This window comes from Ostrinia nubilalis, chromosome Z (assembly GCF_963855985.1).
Source record: "Ostrinia nubilalis chromosome Z, ilOstNubi1.1, whole genome shotgun sequence".
NCBI lineage: Eukaryota > Metazoa > Arthropoda > Insecta > Lepidoptera > Crambidae > Ostrinia > Ostrinia nubilalis.
The window spans coordinates 21,526,295-21,543,517 of record NC_087119.1 but is presented as its reverse complement, the minus strand read 5'-3'; the positions used below and the strand labels follow the sequence as shown (position 1 = coordinate 21,543,517).

Sequence of the window (17,223 nt, the reverse complement as noted above, 5' to 3'; positions counted from 1 at the left end):
GGATTTTTAGAGAGTTAAATCTTTTGGCCAATAGAAAACGTCATAATAGTTATTATATGAACTGGGATTGGTCAATGACTTTTGAAATTAAAATCCGATGGCCTGAAAAAATCGGTTTTCCAACAAACGTCAGTTACGCGCAAGGAGGTTTAGCTATTTATCCATCGAAGTTAATAAGGGAGAAGACATAAGACTAATTTTATTATTTGCCTGCCGCGACCCGGTTTTTACGAACAATGACGATGACGAACGATGAACCAGTAACGAGGAGCACACTTAGCAATGCTTCCAGGTTGCGCCTCGGTATCAATTAAGTAACATTTTCCGTTAAGTTTACTTTATGGCCAACTAAAGGACTTTTGCCGTCTCCATGGACAAACTCGAAGTATGATAACTACAGTCATTGTCAAAATTTTGCACTGCCATTGCCGCTGGATACCATTTAACGCTACTATATTCATAGATAATAGACTTTCAGTTAATCGTCAAAATTGACATTGTTTTTTAAATAACAACAAATGGTATGAATTTTTAAATGTGATATTTTTATAAAGGTAAGTCCCCAAAACAACATTTGATAGCCTATTTTCTTTCGTTGGCATCTAAGTTCCTGTTTTCTACATTTAAGTTACTACTACCTATTGGATAAGTAACTAAGAACTTTGTCGTTTATTCCATGTGAACAAAATCCCTAAAAGCCCATTTGTAATAATATTCTTACTAAACACTGCTGAAAAAGGACTAAACTTCTGAGCTATGAACGTATAATCCAGTAGCATTAAGTAGGTAGGTACGTATAGCGACGTTGGAACTTGATAATAGAAGTTAGCTGTTTTATATTTTTTTTCACAGCAGAAATCTTTATCTTTGATCTTAATATCTGATCGTACGTATTGTCTTTTAAAATATTACATTTGCCTAAATAAAAATAACCGACCTGCTGCTTATGTAAATTATAATTATTTATAACCCTACTTACAATGCATAACAATCATAATTAGGTATTATAACCCTACTTAACAATGCATAACAATCATAAGATAGTTTGGCGTATAAGTAGGTAGGTAGGTACTATCTAGGCCGAAGGTGGAAGCGATCGACCCGGAAATATTCTCAACCATCTCAACTATCATAATATGTATTTAGAACAGTCCCTCCTTACCAATGATATTATAGATAATACCATTGGCCATTGCTCCTTACCATCAATGCAATCGAGCAGACAAAGGACATTGATAAAAATCGCCCTAAGATTTTCAAAGACTTAGTATGTACCATAATTTTATGTATATTTTATTTATTTACTTGCAAGTGTCCAAACCTATCGGACAAGTTGCAGTTCGAAAAAATATTTTAAAAGTATTTAAACGAAATCAAAGTCACCGACATATTGACAGAGCAGAGACAGAGATGCGCTTTTTTAATTCGATTTAAGTAAATAATGGTATGATCGATTAGACTAGAGTCTAATCATTAGACCTTTAGACGGGCGCAGATCCGCCGCGCCCGCAGCGCTTCAGTGGATTATTGCATTTTATGTATATTTAATCACATTTATTTACCTACATTTACATATTTACTCTTTTCTTTAAGTGTAGACACTGTTTATGTATAAGTCCACTATTGCATGCCGTGGCAACCTATAATTAAGGCAGCACTTAGATTAAGTTAAATACGTTGTAAATATTGATTGTCTTCCAGTGTATGTCTTGTTGGTTGTCCTATTAAATAAATAAAATAAATATTTATAGCAACACAATGTTTAAAAATAAAATTTTTCAAAAACGATCAATTTAATCGATTATGTCTATTCTAAATGGACATCCCTATTTGTTAGTCAAATTGTCATTCACTCGCATCACCTTTTCTCTCTCACTCACTCTTGCTGTGTTGCTGTCTTGCTTGATCCTTCTTTGTGATTCGTTTGTGTTTTAGCTTTTATTTTCGGAACTTTATTAACTACAAACTTGGCTATTCAAACGGACTCTGATTGATTGCAATAACGACATACTCAGCCTGGGATTTACTGTTTTTGTGTGGCTCGGCCAAGGCTCGGCTGGTGGTTCTATGGTGTTAGAAAATGAGCAACTTAATTATACACAACAATGGGCAGCACCTCGATCGGTAAGTACCTACATTTTGCTCTGCAATCTTATGAATAAGTACTAGCCTTGCCAAACTTCTGAATTGCCATTCTCATGGCGGGTTGTCTTGAAATGAATGTTCCGCTATTATCTGTGGTTCAACCCTGGACAGTGTGGACAGCCAGGCCCGATTCGATTGTAAGAAACTAGTCGATGGTACAGCGTAGGGAATGCAGAATCGGTTCTCGTTTGAGGAACCGGGTTTTTCGGGTCTGGTGGTCATAAGAACCGGGAGCCCCGGTTTTTTCGGTTCTTTCGGTTCCAAAAAAAACAATATTTTGATTATGTTTTTTTTATTGAAATAACACTTCTTTGAATTGACTAGGAATAATCAACAAACATGATTTACAATATTTTTCTATTTTTACTAAATTCTACTCCCAAAAATAAAAAAAAAGTAAAATAATTAGTTTTCAATTGAGGTACCACAATCAGTCTTTTTCATCCAACTTATCGATATATTTGACTATTTATATATTGACTGTCAGGTGCAAAGCAAATAAAGGAGAAGGAGTGTTGCCAACTCTCACACAAAAATATCATCATCATCATCATCATCATCATTTAATTTTAAACCATAGGATAGGACGTCCACTGCTGAACATAAACCTCCCCCAATGCTTTTCATGTTGATCGATTGGTAGCGGCCTGCGTCCAGCGCTTCCCTGCTACCTTTATGATTTCGTCGGTCCACCTTGTGGGTGGACGTTCCACGCTGCGTTTTCCGGTACGCGGCCTCCATTCCAGGACCTTCCTGCCCCATCGGCCGTCAGTTCTGCGTCCGCGTCGGGCTATGTCCGCTGAATCCGCTGACATAGAAATGAGGAGATCCGTAAATGAACTAAAGTCGCTATTTTAGTTCATTTATTCTCCTCATTTCTGATTCGATCTCGTAAAGAAACACCGAGCATAGCCCTCTCTATAGCACGCTGTGCAACTTTGAGCTTCTGTATAAGGCCTATAGTGAGAGGCCACGTTTCCGAGCCATAAGTCATCACTGGTAACACACATTGGTTGTAGACTTTCGTCCTCAGGCACTGAGGTATTTTGGATGAAAAGATGTTGCGTAGTTACCCGAACGCTGCCTAGCCGAGTTGGATTCGACGATTGACTCCCTTCTCGAAATTGGACCTACCTAGCTGGATCGTCAACAATCTCGAGGATTGAGCTCCCAACCGAAACTAGGTAGTGCGCAACATGGACATTGGACATAAGCTTTGTTTTGTCCATATTCATCCTCAGGCCTACCTGTTAGGAAACTCGATTAAGGTCTTTGAGCATTGTGCCAAGATCTTACAACGATTCTGCCATGACCACAATCAGTATCGTGGGCAAACCGAAGGTGAGTGATGTACTCGCCATTAATGTTTATGCCGAATCCTTTCCATTCAAGGAGTTTGATAGCGTCTTCCAATGCAGTGGTGTACAGTTTAGGAGATATAACATCTCCCTGCCTAACGCCTTACTGCAGAGGAATCGTCCTCGTGCTCTGCTCCTGTACTCGGACCGACATGGTGGCGTTTTTGTACAAGCACTTCAGCACCTCGATATACCGATAGTCAATACGGGACCGCTGAAGAGACTGTAAGCACTGCCCAAGACCCGAACGAATCGAAGACCTTCTCATAGTCTACGAACGCCAAGCATAGTGGCAAGTTATACTCGTCAATCTTCTGTATAACCTGTCGCAGCGTAAGCGCAAACAAAAATACGAGTATGCCAGTGATTTTAAAAATTGTAAGAAAAATGCTTAAAATATTTACATATCTCATAAAAAAAAACAAAATACAAAACCAATAAGTAGGTAATCTTTATTAGTAGCTAATCTGATATCTTTAGGTTCTCTATACGTTCGCAATGTTCTTGTTACGACTCATGCCTAATACCTATAACAGATTTTTAGATAAATATGCAAAACCCGAAACACCGAAAGAACCGGGTTTTGAATTTTTAAAACCCGGTTCTTAAGCTGTCGAAAAAACCCGGGTTTTCCCGGTTCTTTCGGTTCCGGGATTACCCGGGTACAAACCCTAGTACAGCGCAATGGAGGCATGAGCGAAACAACAATTATGTTGACAATCCAGCTGGTTTTGGTGTAAATCTAAGGAATTATTTACTTTGACACTATCTCCCTGCTCTCAATGAAAGCTTGTTTTGTTTTGTTTTTTGGAACTAAGACTACTAGATTATTATTTTTTGTAACTAAGTTTGTAACACGTCATAATTAATTATTATAACAACAATGCTTATTTACTAAAGCTGTTTAACCCTACCCTGTGACCCAAAATTCTACTAACAGCACATAATATTGAATTATCATTTTTTTTATGGTTTGCGGCTCAATTTATTCAACGCACAGGAGTATGTGTGGCATGGCATGCAATGAATCTATTTATTTTTACAGGTTACAGCTCATGATCTTATATGCACAACATGTTGGACCCAAGCCCAAGATACAACACAAATGCATCTACTTCAAATCTTAGCAGAAAATGTGTGCTTTGCAGTAGAACACTAGAGCCTAGAACACGTTCACATTAGCTCATGTCCCTGAGAACTAACACTCAACATCATATTAACATCAGGAACATAATTGTGGAACGACTAACTCCATTAGAGGTAATGCACGCTAAAGTCCTTATTTAATAAAATGTTATTGGCTATACAATCAGTCTAATTCTTGTAAAGTTATTGGTTTCTGTAAATTAATACTAAAATAAAATAATTTAAGTGCGGGACATTAAAAAACTGATAATTTTTTTAAACTTATTTCTAATTATTATTATTTTTAAACAGGTTACTGCAAATGACTACATCTGTGGGGCTTGTCACTCATTATTGCAAAGAGATACCACACCTACTTCACAAGACTCTCCAGATATGCCAACCGGTGCCCCGGTAGGTCACCAACAAGTTTGTGTTGGATGTGGTTGTTCATTATTGCGAACTTGAAGTCATTGTTTGGATACAGAGAATAATCAAGATATATTAAACATTGTTCGAAATTGGATTCAACCCAGAGAGGTAAGAGCCCTGCCAGTTTTATAATACATAAAAATAATTATGCCGGTTTATTATAATAATAAAAAAGGTTTTTTCCGAATCAGCCTTCCCATCCTTCAACTCCTTCCATTGCTTTCAATCTGCCACTACTCTCATCCATACAGGTTATACAGGGTGGAAACGATAAGTGATCTCACTCGATTATTTCTAAACTACACAAGATATCGAAAAACTGGTTACTCATCCTGAAAGTGCTTCACGAGCTCTTTCTAACGGTATCAGTAAATAGTTACAGAATTAACTGGATCTATCCGAAAATTCAATGTTTTCAGCCTCCATACTAAATGTATGCCAGCCACACAATATTAAAAGTGTTATAGATCACTTATCGTTTCCACCCTGTATAATACAAATAGACTTATATTATTAAAATATTGCAATATTATTACTTACATAATATTAAACATAATTTTTACTATTATAAAGCCAGTTAAAAATTCCCTGAGCCAAATAAACTCAGTAAAGTTTTATTTATACTTCCTGAATAAAAACAGACTACTCTTTTAAACTACCACTATTCTCACTCTCAATCCTCGTTCCTCATTCATCCCTTTCGTTTCCTCCATAGACCAATCATTCCTCATCATTCAGCGTTCAAATCATAAATTATCTTTCATCACTCATCTTACTATTCCGTTATACACAAAAGTCGTTAATCCTATATGTATAAATATTGCTCTTCTTATTGTTGAACTGTGAATCTGATGTTTTATTTTATTTTCAGATTCGTCCTTCAGATCTTCTTTGCCATAGATACTATCAGAGAGCACGAATTACTACAGTTGGTGCTTATTTAATGAAGCTGAGGACCGGTGATTCAGATGACAGAATAGCTACATTACTTGGCATTTCAAGGAGTACTCTTACAAAATATGTAATGAAAGCACGCAGTATGATGGAGGAACATTTCGTACCAGCACATTTAGGGTTACAACATATTAGTAGAGAGGAAGTAGCCCAAAGAAACCTTTATGTTCCAGTCTCTTTTCGGGAAGCCAGAAAAACGATTTACCACAAAGAAAGGCTATTGTCATCATGGATGGTACATACATACATTTATGTGCAAAAAAGTAGCAATTATGCATACCAAAAAAAAACTTATTCCCTATACAAATATCGGAATCTCGTTAAACCATTTATGGTACTTTGTTGTGATGGCGACATCATTGATGTATTAGGCCCATATTTAATAGAAAATGTAGAACATGACCATTAATAAATAATAAGTACCTACATACGTATTTTCATTTATACCTAGGTACATAACTGCCTACTTACCCTTGGGTCGGAATAAAGATATTTTTGGATTTAAATGTAAGTAAAATATATTAACTTCTTTTTAAAAAATGTTTGGCTTTTCCGTAGGCATTCCTATTTTTCCAATACGCAAAGTTCTATTTGCTGCTATTCATACGGTTTGACAAAGGGGTTCTTTATCGATCTACGATTTAAAGTGTAATTAAGACGTCTCTCCTACATATCTATACCTACTTATAATAAATCTGTAGAGAGGTCAATTCTGTACATGAAATATAATTTTCAAAATAACTATCAGGGGGTGATACTGATGCCAAAAATGCAATCAGTAAAATTTTTGTCTGTCTGCTGTCTGTCCGTCTGTATGTTCCTTATAGAAACAAAAACTACTCGACGGATTTTAACGAAACTTGGTACAATTATTCTTCATACTCCTGGGCAGGTTATAGTATACTTAGGAATTCTCACGGGAACAGGAATTAGCGGGAAAATCCTTTTGTATGAAAAATCTAAACCGCTTAAGTTAGACGCTTTAAATTTCGCACGTAGGGTAAACTAATTCCCACGGGAACGGGAATTTTTGTTTCTATAAGGAACATACAGACAGAAAGACAGACAAAAATTTTACTGATTGCATTTTTGGCATCAGTATCACCCCCTGATAGTTATTTTGAAAATATATTTCATGTACAGAGTTGACCTCTCTACAGATTTATTATAAGTACCTATAGAAGATAGAAAATGGAAATGTACTTCTGTTATGCTAATAACCTCAAAATCTGAAGCATTTTTCCTATTGTAACGAATCTCCCGCTTATCCGTGCTTTAAGTATCTACACTAATATTATAAAGAGGAAAACTTTGTTTGTTTGGTTGTAATGAATAGACTCAAAAACTATTGGACCGTTTTTATTAAATTCTTTCACCATTCGAAAGCTACATTATCCACGAGTAACAGGCTAAATTTTATTTTGGAAAATAATAGGGTTCCGTAAAATATGTAGTTACCTAATGTAGGCCACGCGCGCGAAGCCGCGAGCGAAAAGCTAGTGGAGTATAAGGTGACAATCGTTAAGTAATTTCACATATAAAAATCATTATTTCATTGCTTGGGGGTCTTGGGGCGAACGATGTATGGACGCAGAACAATATCCTTTATTTTCAAATTTAAGCAAAAAGCATTCTGTGGTTATAAAATACCTATGCTTATTTGCACCTAGTTTATCCATCACCATGTTAATTCCATGCTTTCTATCCAGTCGACTGCTCTAACGACAAGGGTGGGCAGTCGTTGAGATGACAGCGCGAAAATCGTCGGCATCCACTAATTATGACCCTTATGTACCACTATATTGACAAAGTTCTCCGTCTTCGTACGCGATATTGGAAATTTGGCATCTACCATCGGCTGATCTGACATTAGGCGTAGTCTGGCTTTGATATTCAATTTTCAACTGTATTACCTTGACAATCAGTTCAAAATTGATTACTAGAAAATTATTTGACAGACGATTTCTACTCTCGACAAATGCATTTGAATTAGCCCACAGGTTAAGGCCGGGTAGCAGAGAAAATGGCGAAAATGAGGTTTTCATTTTTCATTTTTGAGGTACTAAACAGTAAAATTAAAGGCTAAGATTTTTATTGGGCATAGTTGAGGATATTTTCTAGGGCTATTAACGGATGGAAACACGATTTGATGAAGTTGACTCGATAGAATATATTCCCAAAGTTACCTCTATTCGTTTTCATGGCGACGACGGATTGACGGAAGGCGCCGCATACGACAATATTAGTTGCTTAAAGATTCGTCAAAAAATTTATCCCGTTTTCATTACATGGCTGTAAAGGCCAGTTTTGTATACGTAGTTTGGACGACATATCATATGGTCTTAGATAAAAGGCACACCTTTTCAACACTTAAAGTAAGCTTCGCCTGTAAGTGGCCTGGAACAAACCTTCTAATTAGTTTCTTAGATAATAATCTCTCTGTAGAATACTCAACTTCAAGCACCGCTATTTCGAAAGCTAGCTGAGGAGCTTAGTATTCTACACTAATAAACAGAGGTAAAGTTTGTGCGTTTGTAGGCGTAATCTCTGAATTTATTTTGTTAATTATGTTACCAATTGAAAGCCACATTATTTGTGAGTATCATATAGGTTATATATTTAACTAAAAAATTAACTATGACATAACGAAATAAATTCAAGCTGGCGAAGCCGCTGGCAAAAGCTAGTTATAAGAGATTTTCGCTGGTAGTAGTTTCTAGTGGCTAAAGCGTCTTGCGATGTTTCACTAAATATCGTATAATGAGCTACTTTACGCCGTATTCCTGTGAAGTGTTCAATGAAGTGTTTTCGCCGGCAGGAGGGGGTAACGGGGGAGTGGAAGGGTGCGTGGGTGATGCTGATCCGTCGAGTGCTCGTCTACTACGACGGCAAGGATGCAGCCGTGAGCACCGTTGACTTGAGGAAGACGCGATGCGTGGGTGAGTTGCCTTAAGTTTTGTTAATAACATTAGTGCCCGTTTTCACCATCAATCCTTTTTTAAATGACCCCTATGAAAACAAAATTCCTGTTAAGTCCTGTTATTATAATAGGGGTCACTTAAAAATTAGGGATTGAAAGTGAAAACGGGCGAGCTGATCTTGAGCGAAACAGAGAATTTGAGTAGGCGGTGCTAAAAAGCTACAAAAGATTTAGACCAATAAAATACATAAAATATTATAATATATATTTACACAAAAAATATATATAAATACATACATTTATCTTATCCCAAACTAAATAAAAGTTATACGTTTCAATGGAAAGTAAAAGCTGTGGTAAAAAGAACAGATAAACAATATCAAGATCACATAATGAATACGTATGCTGTAAACGTCCATGAATTCGTATCTAAATGCTTGGTGTTAGGTAAATGGGTATATGAGCCGACACTAGTCCATGTTAACATGGGCATATAAGTGGTATGGTGAAGTCAGAAAATTTATATCTTCATTTTAATTATTTAAATTTTCATACAAATCGGATTTTACAAAATTTATTTAGTATGAAAATAAAAAAAATTATAAGGATAATTTCAAATTTCTGACTTCACTCCCATTTATATGCCCATGTTAACATGGACTAGTGTCGGCTCATATACCCATTTACGTAACACCCTGTATATAATAATATAAATATCCTTAGATATTTTACACTGCGCTTCTAGTCCCAAACTAAGCAAAGTTTGTACTATGGGAACTAGACAACGGATATAAACGTACTTAAATACTTTTTTTGTAAATACATACTTATTATACATAGAAAACACCCAGTCCAATACAAACAAATATTTGTGCAAATATGCAGATCATACTTTGTTTGTCTACATAAAATTCGTACACTACCGTACAACGGTAAAACATAAATAGGCGGTAAAGGGTTGCCGACGATCTTCTGGTCCGTCCCACCCTGAAAAACACACGTCGAAAAAGAAACCATGGAAATGTTTCAAATAATATTAACACACAAACGTAAACGTAATCGAAAACAAAAGAAAACACGCACGGCGTACTCTCCTGGGATGTTAATTCAACAAGGCATTCACGAGCGATTAATGAGTGACGTGTAAGCGCAATATTATTCTAGTTCAAAAAAGAATGACAAAGAGCATTTTGACGATTTGCAAGTACTAATTTAATTAGTCTAAACAAATAAAGATAATTTTGATTTTTGTTTATTATTCTGTGGTAATACTCAGAATTAGCAAAGTGCCAATTAAATGTCAAGCGTCTGCTGCCAAAGCCCACTTAATTAAGCCTTTAACGGGCTTTCAAAATAGACTATGAGTCTCAGCGGTCCACGGGCCAAGTCGCCGTTGTAAATTTTTAAATATTTTTTCTTCTGATCAGCCAAGGACTACCTTTAATGTTTTGTTAATAAACTACACACTAAATCAACAAAAATCTACTCTAGAATCTTGAAGTGGGCCAAGTTGCTGGAAGAAAAAATATTATTAATTTTATGACTTGTGTCTTTGACCCGTGACCCGTGGACCAAGCTAAAAGTAGGCCAAGTCGCTAAAAACTCCCAAAAAGACTGAAGCGATATTAAATAAATGAAGCTTAAATATTTACCGATAGCTTAGTCAGTTAGCATATTAATTTTTATAGATACACGCAAATACAGCAATTTATTGAGTTTAGAGTAAATGTAGGCAATAGGCATGTCTATTGAATGTCAATAGTTTAAACTCCAAATTACCTATTTCCCAAAATTACGTACCATATTTTACCAGAACCAACATCGTGTATGCATCGTCATTGAGCAGGCACCAATAATAGTGTATAATTCTACATGCACTATGTCTAGCTCAAAATAAAACATAGTTAGGTGTCATTTTGTCAGTTACGCGAAATATTTTTTCATCCAATATTTGCTTTTTGCACATTCTCAAATTTAATGTTGAAATATGCTTCAAACTATAATAAAATTTAAGTACCTAACGCCCGAGTTATATTTTGTGGCTCAGCGCCACGCCACGTAACATTACTCTCCATTATACTCATTTTATATATTGCTTTCGAATAGCAAGGTATGTGGTATGATAAGCCAAATTGAGGTCGAGATTTGTCGTTGTCTCCGTAATATTATAGTCAATTAGGCTCTTGGGGTAATAATATTGCGAATAAGACACCCCGCAGAGTACAAACTCTTTGTCGGCGGATAGTTTGGCTGGGCTGTTAATCAATATGAACATGGATAATAAATAATAAATAAATAAATAAATCTTTGGACAATTTCACACAGCGCCAGCTAGCCCCAAAGTAAGCAACTTAATGCTTGTGTTATTAATGGATGTACGAACATTACGCAGATTTGGTATCGGCTGATTGCTCATAAAAATTGAAAGCCAACCATAACTATCGGCCGACTAATTCTGTTGTCTGCGGGGAGTCTTAGAGATACTTAAATAACCATAACGTTTGAAATGCATGTCTCTGATTGGAAATTTGGAAAGCCACGTAGGCTATAAATCAAGGAGACGTCCGAACGAGACGAAAGCATAAAAGTAAATTCGTTCGACAGCTAAAAAAGTAGGCAATAAGTAAACATCAAACAAATTATCAAAAGCCCCCATCTTTATGAAACTCTTGAAACGTAAAAAATAAAATAAAAATGATTCTTTTTCTTAAGGTTTTCAATGTTACAATAAAAGTAGACCGTAAATATTTTTTTCCACTTTATAGATGCGCACTAAGTAGGGTTTCTGATTTCTCGACCTATTTTTTTTCTCGAGTTTCGGGAATTCTCGAGGCCAAAGTCTCGAGTTTTCTCGGGTCTCGAGTCTTTTAATTTAAACTGTTGAAATCGGTTGAAATTTAATAAAAACACAGGTTTTTTAATCTAATATACCTACTTTTATTGCACAACAATCAATATTAGAATTTAGTACCACTTATTTTGGTAAGGAAAGAAACAAAACATAAAATCTTCTTTCATAATTAATATTAACTAATAATCACAACAAAAGTCATAAAGTCGCGTGTACTTTAAGGATAAATAACAATAAAAATCTGTTTCTATCACCGTTTGAATCACTTGTTTTCTAAAAAACACAAGTCCAAATAGCAAAATTACGATAAATAGTTTTTTTTATAAACAAAATAATATTTTTAATAAATTTTTTTTTTAATGCTTAACAAGGCAGTTATTTGACCACAATCGCACCTGATGTTAAGTGGAAAAGATAACGACTTGAATAAACTTTACGAGGAGGCACGAGTACCTAACCTAACAGACAGTTAACAAAATTTTCAGTCTTTAAATTAGTCAGAGTTAAACATACTTAATAAATAGGTATAGCATCTCGTTGGTGAACATTATTACCACGTTATTACTTAGTTTCGATTGAAAATGAAAAATGAAAATGAAATATTTTATTCAGCGACACAAAACAGCATCAAAATTATGAAACAAAAGTAAAACTAAATAGAGTAGGTAATGTTGATAAATTGAGATCATTACTTGCATTGCAAATCAAATCAGTTAAAAAAAGAGAGATTAGGCCAGTCTAAAAGCAACGTTAACCTATGAAATAATTAAAAACTTACTTTTGTCTAAGAAAATAGGCTTTCAATAATATTAAAGCTTCAAATTGGAAACTCGAGAATTCTCGAGCTCCGGTAATTTTTTTCTCGTCTCGAATGAAGCCAAATTTCTCGAGTTTTCTCGAGTTCGAGAAAGCTCGAGCAGAAACCCTAGCACTAAGTCATTACCTAAAAAGTGATGTTAATTTTTAGGTAATGACTTTAAGTCAACTAGTGACCTTTGCTTTAAGTCAACTAGTCTAATGCCCGTTTTCACCATCAATCCCTAATTTTCAAGTGATACGAGGGGCGGCTGAAAAGTTTCTTTATCTTCAAGTGTTATTATTGACTCGCGCTAAATTTAATTAATTTGCCAACAACCTCCTTAGTATATGTACAAAGTTTCATTTCATTAGCGTCATCACGCTTTTAGTAATTAATTCGTAAACATCATCATGTCTCAGTCATCCGCACAATGTACGAAATTGAAGTACACAGTTGTCACAAAATTCCTCAAAAAAAGGAACAACGAATAACGCTGACGGTAACATTTGATGAGATGTTTACAGTTTATGGGGAGTCTGGGCCTTCATTTGCCATCATGAAATATTGGATCCGATAGTTCAAGCATGGCAGGGAGTCGCTAAAAGATGGCCGCAAGTCAGGGCGGCCAGATTTCGCCATTAACGAATAAAATAATGAAAATTTAATTAATAGGCGCGGGGGGCGGTATCCGTGACGGCCGCGTTTACGTTAGCTCCGCTGTATTTTGCCTTTTAAAAATAAAAAACGCAAGTTATCGCCCAAACTGTGTGTCAGTGCATTCCCCGGGGTGTTGTGGTCGCGTCACGCATAGAAGCAACACTTGAAGTGCAGGGAAATTGCGACTGTGAGACATTAAGGCCGGGTAGCAGAGAAAATGGCGAAAATGAGGTTTTCATTTTTCATTTTTGAGGTACTAAACAGTAAAATTAAAGGCTAAGATTTTTATTGGGCATAGTTGAGGATATTTTCTAGGGCTATTAACGGATGGAAACTCGATTTGATGAAGTTGACTCGATAGAATAAATTCCCAAAGTTACCTCTATTCGTTTTCTATTTATGGTTTTATTTTTAAAATAAGCGATTTGAGATTCTAATGCCCGTTTTCACCATCGATCCCTTAAGCGTTTGCTAACTAAATATCACTTTGGTTAAACGATCGCCTAAACTGCCCACTAACCTAAGTTCGTTTTCACCATGCTATATTAAACCTAAGTAGGGACTCTTTTGTCAGGTGGCGTTTCTTCGTGCGCCTAGTGACGTTTGAAAAACCGGTACTTTCCGATAAAATATTTTATTGGGAATATTTTACGTATTTCACAGAAACAAATGAAATAAAAGTAAAACTAAGAAATAGTTGACCAAAACTGATGTCTTTTTGTATTTTTGAGTTATCATTAAAGACAAAAAAGATATTTGGGCTATTATGTAATCTGTGGTTTGGGTGCATAATGTAATTCCTTTGCCTTAAAAAAAGTAAATGTCAAGATGACTGCTGCACCACAATAAATAAATGAAAATAAAAATGTACATATTGATTTTGATAGATATTTTGTTGAGTTCTGTGTGTAGTTGCGATTTAACGATAAAAACGACAATGGAAAAAAGAAATGAAGCAAATTTTTCCCTCAAGGAAAAAGATAAATTGGTTATAATTTTACTTGCCCACAAGGATACTGTACGAGCACGTCAGCATCGACCGCGACCTACCTACGTGCTAGCAGGTGCTAGCCGACTGGCCCATGAACCCTCAACGTGCACCGTAGGCATTCTACACCGACGGCACATTGGACTGGACACATTGAATTGTGTAAATCTTGTATATAGTAATAGCATAACAGTAATAAACCAGATATCAACCGTCCGCGTTGTGTTTCATTTACCCCCACTGAGGCCAAGAAAGCCTTAGTGCAGCCCTCCTTCCTATCAAATCTTTATTATATTATCTAATTATAAGGTATTGTTAGGGCTCTAGGGACTACAAACGAAGCCAGAAATATAGCTTGGTTATGAGATAAGTTATGAGTGACCAATATCTAATACCGTATGTAATCCTGTATTATTATTATGTGGCCGCCAATGATATTATAGTTATTATAATATCATTGGTGGCCGCCTAAATAAACTTGAGTGAAAAAGTGTTTACACTGTCTCAATTGCATAAAAAGCTCCAAAAAATCATTTAATTCAGTTTCCATTCTGCCGAATAGGCGTGATTGACAATATAACTGTCACCTAACACTTAGGCGGCCGAAAATCGGGCCCCTGTTTTAAAGTGATCCCATAAGGCCTAAGGTGTCCCTTATGTGTTGGTGAAAACGAAATTCCTGTTAGGTATTACCTAATATTATTTAAAGGTCGCTTTAAAATTAGGGATTGATGGTGAAAACGGGCATAAATCTTTTACTAAACTAAAGTTCAGAAATAACTTGAGGGCTTTTAACGGATGAAATTTTTATATTGCGTCTTATTTAGTTACTATGTTAAAAAATGTGGAAAAAATCGTCCATGACGGCTTGGACAATCTCAATCAGTCGCGCGGTGGCGCTTACGGAGGACGGACGTGTGGCAGTTTTTTGGGCGTGACAGTTCGCGATTTGTCAATATTTTTGACAATGATGACTTTGATGAGTCACAGTATAATAATATCAGTGTTACTGGAGAAAGCTTTAATTCAATTCAATTTTGTCTACCTATTGAAATTTAAATCGTTCGCATCCTTTTAAACGAAGACTCTACTCATGACACATAGTACATTCTTCAAATATGAGACAAAACCAATGAGTTAAAATTACATTTTAATAGTACCTACATACAATCGTCTTACACTCTTTAGAAGAGCACACTGACACAAATAAATAATAAAAAATACTGTCTAAGGTCTGTAGCTAAAGGTCTAAGCTGTAAGATAGAAGAATCTTCTAGCCAAAAAGATGGCAGATGCAGCAGATGTCAACGGATTTAAAACTGGAGTTCATATGACTCCTTGTAGACTTGAGTCTCTAGAGCGTCCCTTCCTCCACCATGCGTAAGAATTTTCACAAAAATACTGTCTAAGGTCTGTAGCTAAAGGTCTACGCTGCAAGATGGAAGAATCTTCTAACCAAAAAGATGGCAGATGCAGCAGATGTCAACGGATTTAAAACTGGAGTTGATGTGACTCCTTGTTGACTTGAGTGTCTAGAGCGTCCCTTCCTCCACCATGCGTAAGAATGTTTCAAAAATACTGTCTAAGGTCTGTAGCTAAAGGTCTAAGCTGCAAGATAGAAGAATCTTCTAGCCAAAAAGATGGCAGATGCAGCAGATGTCAACGGATTTAAGACTGGACTGGCACCACCTTGCAATGTCATCCTCTCATTGTTATCTGTAATGTGATCTGATATCTGTGTGTGTTATTTCAATAATCTGACCTCTCAACTCAACTACACTACAAAAACACCTTTATTCGCAACTGTACTGACGAAACCTCGATATTATACCGTTCATTTAAGATGGCAAGCTTTTTGCTGCGGTAATGCACTCCAGGTAATCGTGTGTGATGCTTATTGCTCATAGTGATTTTCGATACAGAGCCCCGTACATACGTTATACATAAATTATGGAAAGAAAACACCCAGACCAATACAAACAAATATGTATGCAATTTTAGTATGATATTTTTATTTATTAATAAACAAAAAAACTGAACAAAATTGATGCGTGTACTGATTAATGTAATTAACCACATGCAAAGCTTTGTGAATTGCAACAACTATAATTTATTATCCAAGCTCTAAATAATCGCTACTACGAGTAACTGATCATAAAATGTTTTTCCAATCGCTCAAGCTCCCGAGGATCTACCGATAGGTCGGGTGACGTAATCTTGAAATTCTTTTAGCCGGCGCGGAACTTCCGGAAGGTCGGGTGACGCCACGCCTCTTTGAACCGTGTTTACTTTGGCAGTTATATTCTATGTTTATTCGATTCTAAAATATATTCCCAAAAATTTTGAAAGTTGTTTTAATTTGTATCACTTGGATATGATTTGTATTAGAAAGTGCTGTGAGTGTGACGCTTGAACGGAAGGAAGTCAACCTAACCTAACCAACTGCGTATTTCCAAACTGCGTATTTCTATACTGTGTAGCCGCGAGAGCTCTTTGGCGCGCTGTCTTCGGTGAAGTATTGCGCGCGCAGATTTTGACAGCGCGAAATACCTACTTTAGCAGAAATACCAAGCCTTAAATGGATTGACAGTGATCGGTGCAAACAATTATCATATGTGTTGTGGCGGGTACATTGAACTCACAGCTGATCGGTTCAACGACCGTCCGTGCCACTGTCTACATAGGTGTCAAATTTCGCCCGTTACATAAGTGACACGGTAGCGCGGTTGGGTAGCCGCGGGACTAGCGAACACTAATAGACGCAAGGACTGTGGGTTCAAACCTCAAAACTTAAATATTTTTTTGTTTCTTTTTTTTGTTTTTATTTTTTGTTTTGTTTTTATATCCCACTAGCTTTCCGCCCGCGGCTTCGCCCGCGTGGAATTTTGTCTGTCACAGAAAAACTTTATCGCGCGCGTCCCTGTTTCAAAAACCGGGATAAAAACTATCCTATGTTCTTTCCCGGGACTCAAACTATCTCTATGCCAAATTTCA

The 17,223-nt window shown here is 36.2% G+C and overlaps 1 protein-coding gene and 1 long non-coding RNA gene across 4 annotated transcripts in view; both read left to right on the top strand.

Moving 5' to 3' along the window:
- Positions 1 to 17,223, top strand: part of LOC135086553 (arf-GAP with Rho-GAP domain, ANK repeat and PH domain-containing protein 2) — a 264,488-nt gene that overhangs the window by 141,222 nt on the left and 106,043 nt on the right. For both annotated transcript variants that reach the window (XM_063981295.1, XM_063981294.1), the window contains exon 3: positions 8,833 to 8,953. In XM_063981295.1, coding sequence (XP_063837365.1) covers positions 8,833 to 8,953 — 121 coding nt within the window. The remainder of the gene's footprint in view (positions 1 to 8,832; positions 8,954 to 17,223) is intronic.
- LOC135086566 (uncharacterized) lies at positions 502 to 6,381 on the top strand. 2 transcript variants are annotated; one of them, XR_010260526.1, is made up of 5 exons: positions 502 to 554; positions 1,936 to 2,124; positions 4,549 to 4,763; positions 4,941 to 5,168; positions 5,932 to 6,381. It is a non-coding gene; the product is annotated as an uncharacterized LOC135086566 (long non-coding RNA). The 2 variants fall into 2 exon arrangements; XR_010260525.1 differs by lacking the exon at positions 502 to 554 and having other exon boundaries at positions 1,749 to 2,124.